This window comes from Vombatus ursinus, unplaced genomic scaffold (assembly GCF_900497805.2).
Source record: "Vombatus ursinus unplaced genomic scaffold, bare-nosed wombat genome assembly UNPS02014786.1, whole genome shotgun sequence".
NCBI classification, from domain to species: Eukaryota; Metazoa; Chordata; class Mammalia; order Diprotodontia; family Vombatidae; genus Vombatus; species Vombatus ursinus.
Genome location: NW_020954564.1, coordinates 4,284,133 through 4,302,097, shown reverse-complemented (window position 1 = coordinate 4,302,097; position 17,965 = coordinate 4,284,133). Strand labels below are relative to the sequence as shown.

At 39.4% G+C, this 17,965-nt stretch overlaps 1 protein-coding gene across 2 annotated transcripts in view; it reads left to right on the top strand.

Moving 5' to 3' along the window:
- The window catches only part of LOC114047046 (astrotactin-2), a 1,078,351-nt gene that overhangs the window by 1,035,715 nt on the left and 24,671 nt on the right, over positions 1 to 17,965 (top strand). For both annotated transcript variants that reach the window (XM_027867720.1, XM_027867721.1), the window contains 2 exons: positions 8,839 to 8,939; positions 9,952 to 10,135. In XM_027867720.1, the coding sequence (XP_027723521.1) occupies positions 8,839 to 8,939; positions 9,952 to 10,135 (285 nt within the window). The remainder of the gene's footprint in view (positions 1 to 8,838; positions 8,940 to 9,951; positions 10,136 to 17,965) is intronic.

Sequence of the window (17,965 nt, the reverse complement as noted above, 5' to 3'; positions counted from 1 at the left end):
ACCTCTTTAGATAACTAACTCTAAACCTATGATGATATGACTATTTGTAACTTCCATTTGCATAATGTTAATGATGACATTGATAATCAAGGTTTATCTAGCATAGGGGTGGGGAACCTGAGGCCTCAAGGCCACATGTTGCCCTCTAGGGCCTTAAATGCAGCCCTTTAACTGAATCCAAACTTCACAGAACAAATCCCCTTAATAAAAGGATTTGTATTGGAAAACTTGGACTCAGTCAAAAGGTTGCACGAGGGCAGCTAGGTGGCGCAGTGGATAGAGCTCCGGCCCTGGATTCAGGAGGACCTGAGTTCAAATCTGGCCTCAGACACATAACACTTACTAGCTGTGAGACCCTGGGTAAGTCACTTAACCCCATTACCTAGCCAAAAACAAAACAAAACAAAAAAGGTTGCACCCAAGGACCTAGAAAGCTACATCCAGCCTCAAGGCTGCAGGTTCTCCATCCCTGAAAATTCTAGCATGTTATAGTTTATGGAACAAACAATCCCATTTTATTTGCAGTGGAGACACTGAGACCATTCAGACAAGTGGCAGAAGTGGGGCTTGAATTAAGTCTTTCTGGTTCCAAGTCTGCAGTTTCAACTGCATACACTGCAGTTGTATATAAACATAAATATATAGTCACCTTTATAGACAGGTTTACACATAGCCCAAATTTTTTGTTCCAACATTTTAAAAGGCTGTCAGGTTGGGCATCTCACTCCTTACCATGAGAACACTTTACTTTTTAAGTGCTCATTGAGCTCTGTGCTGGACCTGAAGTTAGAGACAATGACTTCCCAAAAATGAACATCCTGTTCTTTCATAGTCACTTCATGAGCCTTAGAAAAAGCACTCTAAAATGGTCCTTACGTCTCTACCCAGTGGGGAAGTTGTGGAAATGTCAGGAAATGTCAGTAGTAACAAGAAGAGAATGAAAGCCTTCTCTCATATAACCTAGAACATGTGGAGACTCTTAAACGACAGAGTTGAAGCCATCTGGAGTTCAGACCTCCCAATGTGAACTTGACTCAGTTCATCCAGTTCAAACTTTATCTCCTCCTTCCATCTAGATTTGGACATCAGCTTTTCTCTGTCAGTAACCTTGTTCTTTACTATTCCCCCCTTCCTTTGAATGTCCCCCATTTCTCCTCCAAAAAGCCAAGTTTAATTGGTAGGTCATCCCCACTACCCTTGCTCAGCTTGGAACAAACATGGCAACACCTCGGGATTGTGGCTAGATGCATTTCCCATTAAGTTTGCCCACCCAGAACCTCTGACCCCTTAGTATGGGAAGAACTAAGGTTGGCACCACTATTAATGTGCATTTGTGATGTGGGAAGGGCATGGTGACAGAACCAATTGTTTGAAGGGAATAATTGTTTTCTTTTTTCTTTTAAATCTTATTTAATATTTTATTTTTTCCAATTACATGTAAAAACAATTTTAACATTCTTTTTTTCAAATTTTGAGTTCCAAATTCTCTCCCTTCCTTCTCTCCACCCCCATTGAGAAGGCAAGCAATTTGACAGTGCTTACACATATATACATACAAAACACATTTCCATGTAAGTCATTCTGTGAGAAAAAAAAAAAAACACAGACAAAAAAAAATAAAGAAAGTAAAGAAAAAGTATCTTTGATCTACATTCAGGCTCTACCAGTTCTTTCTCTAGAATTCTCATCATATGTCCTACAGATTTGTCTTGTGTCATTGTATTGCTGAGAATAGCTAAGTTATTCATAGTAGATTATCATACAATTTTGCTGTTACTGTGTACAGTGTTCTCCTGGTTCTGCTCATTTCACTTTGCATCAGTTCATGTAAGTTTTTCCATGTTTTTGAGAGCATCCTGCTCATCATATCTTAAAGCACAAAATAGTATTCCATCACAATCATCTACAACAACCTGTTCAACCATTCTCCAACTGATAGACATCCCCTCAATATCCAATTCTTTGCCACCACTGAAAGAGCTGCTATAAATATTTTGTAAGATAGGTCCTTTTCCTTTTTATTTTCTGTCTCTTTGGGATACAGACCTAGTAGTTATATTGCTTGGTCAAAGGGTATGCAATGGTTTTTTAGATCTTTGGGCATAGTTCCAAATTGCTCTCCAGAACACTTGAATCAGTATACAACTTCACCAATAGTACATTAGTGTTTTAATTTTCCTAATCTCCTCCAACATTTGTCATTTTTCTTTTTCTACCTGTTCATATTCTTTGACCATTTATCAATTGAGGAATGGCTCTTATTTCTATAAATTAAACTCAGTTTTCTATGTTTGAGAAATGAAGTCTTTATCAGAGAAATGCACTGTAGTTTTTTTCACAGTAATGATTACTAAATATGTATTTCCCTCCATCCTATTTCCCTGTTTATTTCTCTCTCTCTCTCTCTCTCTCTCTTTCTCTCTCTCTCTCTCTCTCTTTCTCTCTCTCTCTCTCTCTCTCTTCCTGTCCATTCTCAAAAGTGTTTTGCCTCTGATTTTTATCTCCCCCAAATTGCCTTCCCTTCTATCAGCTTCTCTTCCCTTCGTATTCCCTTCCCTTCCTACTTTCGTGTATGTTAAGATAAAGTTCTACACCCAACTGAGTGTGTATATTATTTCCTCTTTGAGACAATTCCAATGAGAATAAGATTCCTGTGCTCACCCCCCCCCACTTTCTCCATTTCCCCCTCCAGTGTAAAACCTCTTTCAGGTTTCTTTTATGTCAGATAATTTATCTCATTCTGCCTCTTTCCCATTCTCCCAGTGCATTCTTCTTTTTTCATCCCTTAATTTCATTTTTTTTAGATAATCATACCATCACATTCAATTCATATTTCCGTCTTCTGTATACTCCCTCTAACTGCCCTAGTAATGAGAAAGTTTTTAGGGGTTATAAATATCATTTTCCAATGTAGGAATATCAACAGTTTAACGTTATTGAATCCTTTATGCTTTCTCTTTCCTGTTTACCTTTTTATGCTTCTTTTGCATCTTGTATTTGAATGTCAAATTTTTTATTCAGCTCTGACCTTTTCATTAGGAGTACTTGAAAGTCCTCTATTTCATGTACATTTTTTCCTAGAAAGGATTTTACTCAGTTTTGCTGGATAGATGATTCTTGGTTGTAACACCAGCTCTTTTGCCCTCCAGAACATCATATTGCAAGTCTTCTGATCCTTTAGAGTAAATCTTGTGTTATTCTGACTCTGGCACCATGATATTTGAATTGTTTCTTTTTGGCTGCTTGAAGTATTTTCTCCTTGATCTGGGAGGTCTGGAATTTGGCTATAATATTCTGGCAGTTTTCATTTTGGTATCTCTTTCAGGTGAATTCTTTCAATTTCTAGAATATCAGGGTGGTTTTCCTTGATAATTTCTTTTTTTTTAAGCAATTGGGGTTAAATGACTTACCCAGGGTCATGCAGCTAGTAAGTGTCAAGTGTTTGATCTGAGGCTGGATTTGAACTCAGTTCTTCCTGACTTCAGGGGCAGTGTTCTCTCCACTGTGCCACCTAGCTACCCTGATAATTTCTTGAAAGATGATATCTAGGTTCTTTTTTTGATCATAGCTTTTAAGGAGTCCAATAATTCCTAAATTATCTCTTTTGGATCTGTTTTTCCAGGTCAGTTGTTTTTTCCAATGAGATATTTCACAGTATCATCTATTTTTTTTCATTATTTTGATTTTGTTTGATTGTTTCTTGATGTCTCATAAAGTCATTAGCTTCTACTTGCCCAATTCTAACTTTTAAGGAATTCTTCAGTGAGCTTTTGTACTTCCTTTTTTTTTCATTTGGCCAGTTCTACTTATTAAGGAGTTCTTCTCTTCAGTGAATTTTTATGTATCTTTTTTCCATTTGGCCAATTTGGCTTTTCAAGACATTCTTCTATTGGATTGTGTGCCTCTTTTAGCATCTGGCCTATTCTGCTTTTTTTAATGTGTTATTTTCTTCAGTATTTTTTGTGCTTCCTTTACCAATCTGTTGACACATTTTTCTATGATTTTCTTGCATCACTCATTTCTCTTCCCAATTTTTCCTCTATCTCTTACTTGATTTTTAAAATCTTTTTTTAGCTCTTCCATGGTTTGAAACCAAATCATATTTTTCTTTGAAACTTTGGATATATTTTGACTTTGTTGTCTTCTTCTAAGGATGTGTTTTGATCTTCCTTGTCAAGATAGTAACTTAATATGATCAGAATCTTTTTCTATTGTTTGCTCATTTTCCAGCCTATTGCTTGACTTTTAACTCTATGCTAAAATGGGGCTCTGCTTCCCAAGTGGAGGGGGCAATGTCCCAAGCTTCAGGTTTTTGTGCACCTTTTTTTCAGAGGTAATTCTGGAGACCTGTAATTTTTAGGCGTTTCCAAGGTGGTATGATCTAGGGAGGAGTGTGTTTACTACTCTTCTGTACCGTGTACTAGTTTATAATTGACCACAAGCACTCTTTTCAGCTCTGGAACTGTGACCAGGGTCCCTGAGGCCACAAGCTCTGCTGTGCCTGTGCTCCTCCTCACAGTGGGACTAAGACCCAAGATTGTCACCCAGATCCAAGTGTATACAATACAACAGAGTCCAGCCAGCAAAGGGACCCCTATAAATCTCTTTCTGACCTTTTGTCCGATCCCCATACAGTCTGTGGGTGGAGAGGCCTGGAAATTGCCACTGGTACCACTGATTCAGTTACCTAGAGGCCTGCTCCTAATTTGCTGGGGCATGGTCTGCACTGGCATGGCCTGTGCTGGTCTATGCTCCTCTCACCCTAGTTCATTAGACCTTTCCTGCTGACCTTCTAAGTTGTATTGGGCTGGAAAATCGTTTTACTCCATCTTTTCATGGGCTCTACTGATATAGAATGTTTAGAGTCATTATTTAAAGGTATTTGGAGGGGTTTAGGGGAGAACTCAGGTGAGTCCCTGCCTTTACTCTACCATATTGGCTCTGCCTCCACGATTGTGTTTTCTTTAGTAACTCTCACCTCTTCCTCTTAGCTTGCAGGTAAGTCATTAACTCTGCATTAAATAGGGGCATGTACTATGCTGTGGCTAAGGGCATAGCACTAAAATAAAGTTAAAAGCATATGAATCTGCTTGTTCTACCAACAGTTACATTGTTGCTGCTTCTGCAGGTCACTTGGAAATCCAAAGATTGTTGTTCGTGGTGTGAAAATAGTCACCTCTAACCACCCGGGGAAACCCTGTAGCATTGTCCACCTGGGACTAGGATCATAAGTTAGTAGAACTTAGAGGGATCTGCTAATATTGCTCTGAAACTTTAGAGATGAAGAAACTGAGGTCCAGAGAAAAGAAGCTTGTCCAAGGTCAGACAAGTCAGAGAACTAAAAAATACTTTGGAGCTCATGTAGGGCCACACAAATCTGAAGCATCAATCTCCTCTTAAACATCCCTGATATGTGCTCTTGCAGACTCTGCTTGAATAGCTGCAGTAACAGGAACCTCAGTATCTTACAAGGCAGTTCATTCCATTGTCAGCAGACTGCTTTGGTTTATTTGTTTGAAAGAAGTTCTCCCTTACGTCATGCTGAAATGAGCCTCAATATTACTTCCATCCATTGGCAAAATCCATTTTTTGTTCATTCAATAAACATTTTTTGTTATTTGGGCATTTGCCTCATGCATGATATTGTGCTGAGAGATGTGAAGATGCCAGAAACTCTAAGACCATCCTGCTTTTAAGAAGCATCCAGTCTTCTTGTGAAGACAGGACATAGTACCTACACAAACATTGAATTTAGGGTAATAGAAAATATAATATAAGAGTTGTCATAGGGCATTAAGGAGGCAATGTGGCTTGTTCAGGCAGTGTGATATAATGGGAAGATGACTAGTTTGGTATTCTGCGGATTTCAAGCCTCATCCTTCTTCTGAGTTTTTTGTTTGTTTTTTTTTTATACCTGGGGCAAGGTAATGAATATTCCTGAACCCCAGCTTTCTGAGCTATAAAATGAGGAGGTTGGATTAGATGACCTCTGAGGTATTTTTTCTGTTCCTAAATCTTATGTTTTTAAGTATTAAATTGGTCATGTATTCACTAAATGGTCTCCTTTCACCTGAGGAAGTGAGCAGTCAGAAAAGGCTGTAAGACTTCCAGAGGAAGGCAGCCAGGCTGGTGAGGGGACTACAGACCATCCTATACAAGGAAGAGATAAGAATCCAAGGACAGTTAGGCTAGCAAAGAGATGATTTGAAGGAACTATGGGCAACATGACAGATGTCTTCAAGTATTTGAAGGTCTGGTATGTAGAAGAAGCAATAGATTTGTTCTCCTTTGTCCTGTATATCAGAACTGAGACTAATGGGTGGAAACTTGACAAGCATATTTTATATCAATTTAAGAAAATAAAATTTCCTAAAAATTAGAGTGGACCCAAAGTAAAGAAGGCTGACTTGAGAGAAAGTGATTTCAGGGCAGCTAGGTAGCACAGTGGATAGAGCACTGGCCCTGGAATGAGGAGGACCTGAGTTCAAATCCAGCCTCAGACACATAATATTTACTAGCTGTGTGACCCCAGGCAAGTCAATTAACCCCATTGCCCAGCCAGAAAAAAAAAAGAGTGGTTTCCACAGCACTTAAGGTTCTCAAGAAGAGGACTGCCTCTTGTCAGTGAACAAATATTTACTAAGCACCCAGTATACGCTTGGTCCTGTGCTAGGCAGTAGGAATACAATTACGAAGAATGAAACAACCCCTCCTTATAAGGGGTTTCCATTTTAATGGGGAAGACAAATCTACCTCATCAGCAATGCTGTAAAGGGGACTCTTGCTCATGTATTACATGATATCTAACCAATTGTTATATTTGATGAGTCTATGGATGATATAGGCAGCTAAGTAGCTCAGTGGATAGAGCACTGGGCCTGGAGTTGGGAAGAACTGAGTTCAAATTCGGCCTCAAACACTTACTAACTGTGTGACCCTGGACGAGTTATTTAACCTCTGTTATTGGCCCTAATTCACTGGAGAAGGAATGAGCAAACCACTCCAGTATCTTTATCAAGACAACTCATGAACAGTATGGTCCATAGGGTCACAAAGACTTGGACATGACTAAACAACTGAACAACAAAAACAACAATGGATAATATAGCACTTTAGCTAGGTTTTCAAGAACATAGATAAGAGAAGAACTGGTTAGGGAGCTGTAGATAGGGAAACTAGGTTTTGTTTTGTTTTGTTTTGTTTTGTTTTTTAAAGGAAAAATGCTTATTACATGTTCTGGTCATAATGATACTAATCTAATCAGAGTATATTGTTCATGTGGGGGAATAGAGATAGGTAAAGTAGGTTTGAGAAGGGAAGGGCATGGAGCAGGCATTTATTAAATACTTTTATAATAATAATGCCAGGTACTGTGCTAAATGTTTTACAAATATTATCTGATTTGATCCTCACAACCATCCTAGGAGGTAGGTGTTATTATTATCCCCATTTTACAGGTGAGGAAATGGTAGCAGAGTTCAAGTGACTCTCCTCCAGGACCACACAGCTAGTGAGTGTTTGAAGCTGGATGTGAATTCAGGTCTTCCTGACTTCAGGTCCAACCCTCCATCAACCATTATGAAGGGCTTTGAAGGCCAAAATAAAAAGTTAAGACCTAAAAAGTTATTAGGGAGCCCTTGCAAGCTTTTCAACATAGTAGTTTTGTTGTGATGGTGGTTTGTTTTTTGTTTGTTCATTTTTTTCCAGCTTGATTTTAAAAGGCAAAGATCAGAGTAAAATTATATTGACTTGGGGAGTCATTCAGTTTCATTCAACTTAATTTGACCCAAAAAATTGTTAATGTGTAATATGTGCAAGATTCTCAGAATATCTTGACAAAAATCAGAGTCCCTGTGCTCAAAGAGATTACATGCTAATGCGAGTTGCTCTGCAGAAGAAGACATAGTAATCATAAGAGGAGATAGTGTATTAACAATGAGGATCAGAGAAGTCCTCATGTAGTAGGTAACACCTGATCTATATTTAAAAGAAGCTAAAGATCTTAAGAGGTGGAGGTTAGAGGAGATAGATTCCTAGACAGGATAAACCACTTTTGCAAAGAACCAAAGACTGAACGCCATATTTCAGAGGACAGCTAGCAAGCCAGTATCAGTGCAACAGAGCATGTAGGAAGGGAAGAAACATGAAATCAGACTGGGGAGGTAAGTGGGAAGCCAAATGGTGGAGAACTTTAAATGCTGTTGTAAAAAGTCTGCATTTTCTCTTAGAAGCAAAGAAAACAATTACACATTTTTAAGTGTGGGGGGGGCCCGTTACATGATGAAACATGTGCTTTACAATATCAGTTTCCCTGTAAGATTCTGGGTTGGGGGGTTAGAAGCTAGAAACCGGGAGCCTAATGGGAAAACTATTGCAATAGTCCAAGAAAGAGGTAATAAGGGTCTGAATTAGCATAGAAGTTGGGTGAGTGGAGAGAAGAGATAGATTTAAGATATGTTGTAGTTATTAGCTCAGTGAGTATTAGCCACTGATGTGGGGATTGAGGGAGCAAGAAGAGTCAAAGAAGAATCCAAGATTGCAAACCTGAGCAACTAGAAGAAAGGTAGTGCCATTCACATTAATGAGGAACCTTGGGGAAGGTGTGGGTTTCCAGAGAAAGATGATTTATTTTCTGGTCATGAATTTGAGATGCCTATGGGAAATCCAGATGGAACTGTCCAGCAGGCATTCAGTTGATGAGACTGGATTATATGAGAACAATCCAAATTAGATATATAAATTTGGAATAGTCTACAACAGACCTTTTCTCCTTTGCATGTCACCTAGAGTGTAGATGATAAGTAAATCACAGCTAACTCATACCTGGTTTTCTTTTAGGTTTACCCTCTATGCTGTGGATACAAGAGGCCGACACTCAGAGCTGAGCACTGTCACGCTGAGGACAGCTTGCCCTCTGGTAGATGACAACAAAGCTGAAGGTAGGTATTGGGCTGAATGCCTAGTTCCATAAAGATGTATGTACTCTATGACTTCAGTCTTTCCCTCCTCCAAGGGAGTCACTTCATGATCTGAGAAGAGAAAGATGAAAAATGAAAGGCAAGGAAGATTGATGGGGAATCTGGTGCAGTGGTTAGGAGGCTGGACCTAAAGTCAGGAAATCCTGGTTTCTGACACTCATACTGTAGGCAAATCATTCCTTATTTATTACTATTCCTTATTTAATTCTTTGTATTTGTATCTCTAGTACCTAGCACAGGACCAAGCATATAGTGGGTGCCTGGTAAATACTATATAAGCCCTAGTTCCCTCACCTATACAATTAGCATAATAATAACAGCATTACCTATTGATTTTACAGAGTTGTTGTGAGACTCAAATGAGGTATCTTTGATATTTGACAAACAACAACACCTAATCCAGATCTTACTTGGGCAGATCACCCATCTTAAGTAGAGTTGTTTTTCAGTCATGTCTGACTCTTCATGACCTCATTTGGGGTTTTCTTGGCAAAGATACTATAGTAGTTTGCCATTTCACTCTCCAGGTCATCTTACAGATGATGAAACTAAGGCAAAAAGGGTTAAGTGATTTGCTCAGGGTCACATAGCTAGTAAGTATCTGAGGCCAGATTTGAACTCAGGAAAATGAGTCTTCCTGACATCAGGTCTAGTGCTCTTTCCACTGCACCACCTGCCTGCCTCTTAGGTAGATATAGCAAGTTGCTAAACATCTGATGGAACCTAAAATGTTTAGCTACCAACACAGAGTTTTCCAAATATCCAGATGTAACTTCTACATTTAAGCTGGTCACAGTCATAATATAATGGACATTTTGCTCTAGCAAAAGCTTGATTTATTTATTTAAATCCCTTTAGTCACCTAGATTTGTTGGGGCTATGTTCACTGTTTGCTGTCTCTTTGAAAACCTTTCTGTCCAGCTCCACTTCCCACAGTTCCTTTGTAAATATACCTGTTTTGCCTTCTTTTCAGAGATAGCCGACAAAATCTACAACCTCTACAATGGCTATACCAGTGGCAAAGAGCAACAGACAGCTTACAACACCTTGATGGAAGTGTCAGCCTCTATGCTTTTCCGTGTCCAACATCACTACAATTCTCACTATGAGAAGTTCGGGGACTTTGTCTGGCGGAGCGAGGATGAGTTGGGACCCAGGTAGGAAGGAGAGACTATCATCTCTGCCTTTTGACACAGGACCCCTCAGCTAAGGGCTGGCAGGACTGTCTGGAAGGAATTTGGGTAGCGTCCTACATTCTCCAATTGCACCTAACTAAAAGTGATTACCTCTCAGTGATTTTAACTAGAAAGAGGAAAGGGCAGGTATATGATCCCATGGTTTGATGGATATGACTGTCAAGATGGGGCATAGTGGACCTCGTTCCTGACCTAGCTACTACATTGCACAGGGGATAGCTCCCATAAATATTGGAGCTTTGGGAACACAGGTTGAGCTGGACAAATAATCTGACTCCCCATCAGCTATCCTTGCACTTCACCTCTATATCTAATGCTGACCCCCAATCCTAACTGAAGTCAGAAAGACTCGTCTTCACGAGTTCAAATCTGGCCTCAGACATTTACTAACTGTGTGACACTGGGCTGGTTACTTAACCCTATTTGCCTCAGTTTCGTCATATGTAAAATGAACTAGGGGAAGGAAATGGCAAACTGTTCTAGTATCTTTGCCAGGAAAACCCCAAATGGGGTCACAAAGAGTCAGACACAACTAAACAACAAATCCTAACTGGCCTGAAGCTCTGGCCTTATGCTTTGGTTTCCTATTTAGCTCCTGAGATTTTGGCTCTCTGAAGACCATCTGGTACCAGTCTAGCTTGGCTTTTAATCTCTATTTCCTCACTGCAGTTTTTCCATTCCCTCATTAGACAATGGCAGTAATTTTTTTCACTGCTAGGGATAAAGTATTCTATAGGAGAAACAATGCCGGATTTGGAGAAAGACAGCTTAGATTTGAATGCTACCTCTGCCACTCATTACTTTGGAGTGACTTTGGGCAAATTCCTTTACCTCTCCAGGCTTAGTTTCCTCATCTGTAAAATGGCAGCTCTTTAAATTCCCTTCTAGTGCTAAATCTCATGAATAGCTGGCACTGGGCATTCTTCCACCTGCATGTCTGCCTAATCATCTAATGTTGTTGGCCCTTCCCTTGGTAAAAAAAAACAAAAAAAACAAAAAAAACCCCAAAAAACAGTAGATAAAGATAAATAGCAAATTCAGGAGTAATCTTCTGTTTACATTTAACATAAGCTCATAACTGGGTATTTGTTGATGTAACAACTTATGGTTTGATTACAGGCTTTTCATGTCCATTAATAAATGAACTAATGTTTGGATCTCACAAGCATATGTGAATTTCATAAGCTTACTCAACACTTTAGAGGTGCTACAAGCTGTGATCAAGACATAGCACTAATGCATAGCTTTGGGAATTGATGTGTAAACAGAAACATAATTCATAAATTTGTCAGTTTAAAAATATTTGTTGACTTGAGTTTGCTGATGATTCCCCACTGCAGATGGTAGAGATAACAAAATACTCTTCAATTACTTGGAATCTTCAAAACAACTTAGAGAAACAGGCCAACATTCACAAATTCACTTTTAAGTTGAGGAAATTCAGTTCAATTCAGTTCAGTTCAATTCAAAACAACCAACATTTATTAAGTATCTACTTATATGCCAAGCACCATGTTAGGCACTGAAAATACAAAAACAAAACAAAATCAATTATGTGTGGGTTGGGGGAAAGAGAGGAAGAAGAGACAAATAAATGCCAATAGGTGAATACAAAATTTATCCAGAGTAAATCCAAAGTAATTGCAGAAAGGTGGACAGACCACTAATTGAAGGAATCGGGAAGAGCCTATGGGTGATACTAATTACTGAGTCACTTGCCCAGAGTTGTTCTAGAAACTAAAGGCATTCGTTTATTAATTTTTTTTTTGGTGAAGGAATTGGGGTTAAGTGACTTGCCTAAGGTCACACAGCTAGTGTCAAGTGTCTAAGGCCAGATTTGAACTCAGGTCCTCCTGACTCTATCCGCTACACCACCTAACTGCCCCTATTAATTTATTTTTTCTAAAACTAAAGTATTTTAAAGATTGAATCTCTTCATCTCATCCAGGTCAGAAGTATAAGGGCTACTCAAAGGCCCATCCTATTACAGATCAGCATGGCAGGTTTGATCTGCTGTTCTTGCCAGGGGCTGGTACCCCTCCCCCATTCCCATCCTGTCCTGAGGGCTCATCATATGAATGCTGAACTTAGCACAGACATCTGACCAGCATAGCCCACAGAACTCCTGAGCTCAACAAATCCACTGGACTCAGCCTACACTGTAGCAGGGATCATAGGCACATGTAACCATTTATCCTTACAGCAACCAATTAAGCACCTACTTCTATGTGCTAAACATTGAGGATAAAAGGATAAATGATATTGTCTCTGCCCTAAAGAATCTTAAAGCATAAAGGTAGGGCCAAGCCACAAAAGTACCCAGAGCCCCAGTCTGTGGCTTAGCCCACCGTATCACCCCGGCTATCAAATTACCACTTATTGAAGTTAATAGTGTTTGGAATGAAGCAGAAGTATACAGTAAGACCTTCACAAATTGTGAGGAAGGTAGCTTTTGTCTTTAGTGTTCCAACTTCTAGGGTTCCCACCTCCAAGCCAGTGATTTCTTGTTCCTTAGGTCTCTTCAATCATGGAAGAGAACATCTGACAAACTCATTCAGTTTGAGTTAGTATACTGTAAATGTAATATGCCTCCCAGAAGGTGTTTGTATTTGAAAGCCAGACTTCAAGGAGAAGACAATGCCTTTCCAGTGCCTAAAACCAAAAGAAGGAAATGCTAATGGTGAAATTTCAGGCATCAGGATCTATTTTGAAACACACACACACACATACACACACACACACACACACAAAGACAGGGGTAGGGAATGGGGAGGTAGGATCCTCAAATCTTGGTTCAGGTGCCTATACACTGTATTATATGAGATACACCCTAAACCTATTAGACAGTTCTGTTCTAAACTCTAGGATCATATGATTTATTGATGGAGAGGATCTTGGAAAACATCTCTCTCCAACTCTCTAATCCTACAAATGAGAAAACTAAGATGCCCAAAGTTAAATGATCTACCCAAGGTCACATTTGTAACAGAGGTAGGATGCTAGACCAGGTGTTGTTTTGCATTCCCTTTAGGACACCTCCATAGAACCTATGAGGATTTGACTCCCTAAAAGGCAAAAACTGGACCTTGGTCTACCATTATAAACCTTTCCTTTCAGTGCCTGTCTTATCAGTATCCGAGTCTTGGATTGTAATTTTTCCCCTCACATGAAAGGGAGGCTCACTGTGATAAAGGCAAGGAGAAAGGCCAACAGACAGATCAGTAGATAAAAAACATTCAAAGTGAATCATCAAATCCACCATCTTAGAAATAGCCAGGGGAAAAAAAAACTATTGCTTTTACTGTGTTTTCCCACATTGTTCATTGGGTGCTCAGCATGAGATTTCCTCAGAGCTAAACCAGGGATCCATTCCTGACTCCAGCTTTACAACTTGTGAGAACAATTTATGACCTTCCAGGACATAAATTTCCGTTTGCTTGGGACTAGCCCTCCCATAGAGGCAGCCCAAGTTGTAGCTGCTTTGATAACTTGTTAACCTCCAACCATTGTGCCAGTGTCTCACTCCCCCACAACATCACTGTGCTTCCTCTATCTTTAAGCATCCTTTGTTGTTGTCCCATGGGCCCTTTGGCTTCTCTTGCATCTTGGTATTTCACTGTCTATCACTGGAGGTTGACATTAGAGATTGGTTTCTGACAATCTCTAAAAAACATTGCAGCGAGAGTAAGGTAGGTTGTGAAAAGGAAATGTCTTCTCAAATAGGATTATAGATTTAGATCTGAAATGACCTTAAAAGGCCCTCTAATCCAATCCCTTCATTTTTACAGATGATAAAACTCAGGTTTAAGTGACTTGCCCAGGTTCATACAGCTAGTGTCAGAGGTCAGATGTGAATCCGACTCTAACTCTCTATCTACAGTGTCACATTAAGCTAAAACATTAGAAAACAGAAAATTAGAGACAAAAGACACCTGAGAACAAAGAATATTAGAACATAACAATAGATCTGGAAGAAACCTTAGGAATCATTTAGTCCAACTCACTCATTTTAGAGATGAAAACACTGAAGCCTAGAAAGGGAAAAGGCATTTGCTTTTCTCACCTAGCCTGGGCTGAGTGTCCTGACTACCAGTCCAGTGCTTTTTCTATTATACTGCAATAGAGACTGATATAAAATCACCTAGGAGATTGGATAGACTCCATTAATCAATAGTTATTGCTAAATATCTCTTATGTGCCAGTGTCTTTTATAGTGAGAATTATGGGGTACATAATAAGATAAATAATAATAAAGTCACATATCTATAGCCCTTAGAGCAGCTAGCTGGAGTAGTAGATAGAATGCTGGACCAGGAGTCAGGAAGACCTGGGTTCAAATTCAGTCTCAGATACTTCTTACCTGTGTGACCCTGGGAAAATAATTTAATAGTTTGGCTCACTTTCCTCATCTGTAAAATGGGCTGAAGAAGGAAATGGCAACCACTCCAGTATCTTTTCTAAGTCTCTGCCCATAAAGAAAGAGTCACAAAGAGTTGGACATGAATGAAAATGATGAAATAACACTAAATAGCACTTACTTATTTATAAAGTACTTTCTTCAAGTCCTTTGAGGTCAGTGGTAGAAGTACTGTTGTCCACATTTTATAGATGGGGAAAATGAGGCTAAGTCAACATTCATTTATTAAGTACCTACTATGTGCCAAGCACTCTACTATATACCAAAGATACAAAGAAAAGCAAAAGACAGTCCCTATACTCCCAAGAGCTCTCAGCCTAATGAGGGAGAAATGTTAAATGACTTGCCCAGCATCACTAACTGATAAGTTACAGAGGTGGGGCACAAATCTAGGTCTCCTGACTTTCAAGTCCATGCATTTTGTATTCAAGGTGCTCCCAGTTTGGCCACAAACACATCTTAAATATTTGGTGATTCTTACACTATCCTAAAATATCTGATTCAAACCAAGTATATTTCTTTCATCCCCAACCCTACCCTCTCCTACCTTCTGCCAGGGCTGGGCCAATTCTAGAGCAATATGGCTTAGGGGAAGGTTTACTAACCTAGGACCATTCTGTGAAGATCTTATAGGTGATACAAAATCTTGAGTGATGAAAAAATAATTTCTCTATTATGAAAATGGTTTCACTTTTGTTTCTAGCCTAAATCAACCAATAAGCATTTATTTAGTGCTTTGATCCTATTATTTAGTTGTTTATGTACCTTACTTAAAAAGTCTTAGAGAGATGCTTGGGGTGCTCAGAAGTTAAATAACTTGACAACTTGACACAGTCTTTATATACCAGAGATAGGACTTCCAGAGTTCAAGGCCAGCTCTCTATTCCTTCTGCTAAGACACTTGCCTATCTACATTGGAAGAAGGAATTTCCTCACCATGAGTTTTCTATACTAAGGAAATCATAGATTCAAATATGTATGTATATGTACACATATACATCTAGATAATAAATGTAATTTCTGTATGTGTAATAGGGTGAGGGAACAAAAAAAAGAGTATAGAAGTGTATGATACCTTTCTTCCTCTTAAAAGATAATAATACTAGGTTTTAGTGGGATCCTCTGAGAATCTCTAACTTACTTTGAAAGTCATCAAGCAATGCTTCCTACACTAGACGTTTCCTGATTCCTCTGGCTGCTAATACAGTTCCTCTCCCTTGAAATTACCTTGCACTGACTCTGTATATGTTTTTATATTTACTTACTTGTATACATGTTGTCCTCCTCAATGAATATAAGCTCCCAGAAGGCATTTTTCTTTTCTTTTCCTTTCATTTTCTTTTTTTCTCTTTCTTTCTTTCTTTCTTTCTTTCTTTCTTTCTTTCTTTCTTTCTTGGTCTCTCTTGCACCTATCATAGTGCCTGTTACATAAGAGGTGCTTAATAAATGATTGTCGATTAGTTGTTTGGTCAGTGTCAGATGTAGAGCAAAGCAAGATAGCTAAGATCCAAAGTCTATACTAATAAGATCATAAGCCTTAGAGCTAAACGAGATGTTAGGAAACTGAGACCCAAAGTAATGAAATTATTTTCCTAAGGTAATGCAAGTGATACAGCTAGGATTTGAAACCAGGTCTTCCTGCGGAACCCCAAAGCCACTCTTTATACTTTATCATTTGGCCTCTAAAATTAGACCAAGCTGAGAGTAAGCAGTGTGCTTTGTAGTGGTCAGTGAAAAGTCCAGCCTGCCTCAAAGAGAGTGCTTTGTGTGTTTGTGTCAAAGGTTGTGGGATCCCGAAAGCTCCAAATGTCCAGTTCCAGCCTGGTCACATGGCTGCTTACACAGTAAGATAATGTCAGACCAAAGACTAGAAACTAGGTCTCCTGACTCTCAGTCCAGTTCGTGTTCCATGATACCATCCTATCTAGTCCTATGTATGAAAAATAGGGGGAAAAGTTGAAAAGACAAAGCAAAAACTGAACACAGAGGGTTTTAAAAGCCAAACTGCAGAGTTAGTATCTGATGAAAAAGGCAGTAGGAACCAAATGAAGAAAGAAATTCAAGAAGATTAACTTGGCAGCCTACACTATTTGGATTGGAGGGTAAAAAGCTGGAGGCAAGAGGATGAGACAGGAGGCTATTGCAGAAATCCATGTGTGAGGTTATGAAGGCTCATATCAAGGAGCTGTGGGAATAGAGGTAAAAGGATAAATTCCAAAAGGGAGTATGAATGGGAACATTGTGATGGTGAAGCTATAGGAAATGGAGAGGAAGGAATAAAAGACAATTCCAAGATATCTAGCCTGGGAAACTGAGCTATGATTGTGCCTCTGATGGAAACTGGGAAAAGTTAGGAAGGAAAAAAGGAAGTAGTTGGTTTTAGGGAAAGATATGACAAGTACAGTTTTAGGTAAGTTGACTCTGAGTGGATATCTAAAGGGCAGGATCCTCCCAAAGTCTAGACTTTTAGAAATACAGGTCTAAAGACCAAGGGTGGAAATGGAGGTTTAATAGTTATCTGAATAGAGGTATAGATAAAGCCCTGAGAATGGATAAGCTCACCATTGACTTGTAGATGAATTATTTCTGTTTCATTTCAGTGCCAGGCACTGTGCTAATTGCTAGAGATATGAAGAAAGGCAAAGACATCTCTCAAAGAGTTCACAAGCTGGTGAGAGAGACAACATGTAAACAACTATGTACAAACAAAATAGATACAGGATCACTTGGAGATAATCCATTGATAGAAGGCACTAGAATTAAGGGGATGGGAAGAGATTCCTATAGAAGATTGGACTTTAGCTGGAAGGAAGCCAGGAGGTAGAGTTGAAGAGTGAGCATTGCAGGCATGGGCCACAGCTAGTGAAAAGCCCAGAGTCAGGATATGGAACAATGAGACCAGTGTCACTGGGAGGGAAGGAGAGGGAATATAAAGTGTAAGAAAGACTAGAGTGAGGGGCAGCCAAGATGGCAGAGAGAAGCCAGGAAGGTACTCTCCCCAATTTCCCTGAGAAACAACATTAAATCAAGCCTCTAAAAGAATTCTAGAATGACAGAATCCACAAAAAGACAGAGTGAAACAATTTTCTAGCCCAGGATAACTTAGAAAGACTTTAGGAAAGGTCTGTCTCACCTGAGTAAATTACTATTTACTAATGAGTGAAGAGCAGATCAGGCAGCCTCCAGGCAAGCCAGCAGGAGTCTCTCAGCCACAGCACAGAGCAGCAACCAAGACCCCACTGTCTAGGCTCAGTAGGCCAGTAGCACAGCAGGCCAGCTGTGAGGCATCCAGCCCCAGCAAAGCAAACTGCTAGCCCTGGAACCCAGGACACAACAGGTATGACTTGGCCAGGCCACCCTAGCACAGTGGGCAA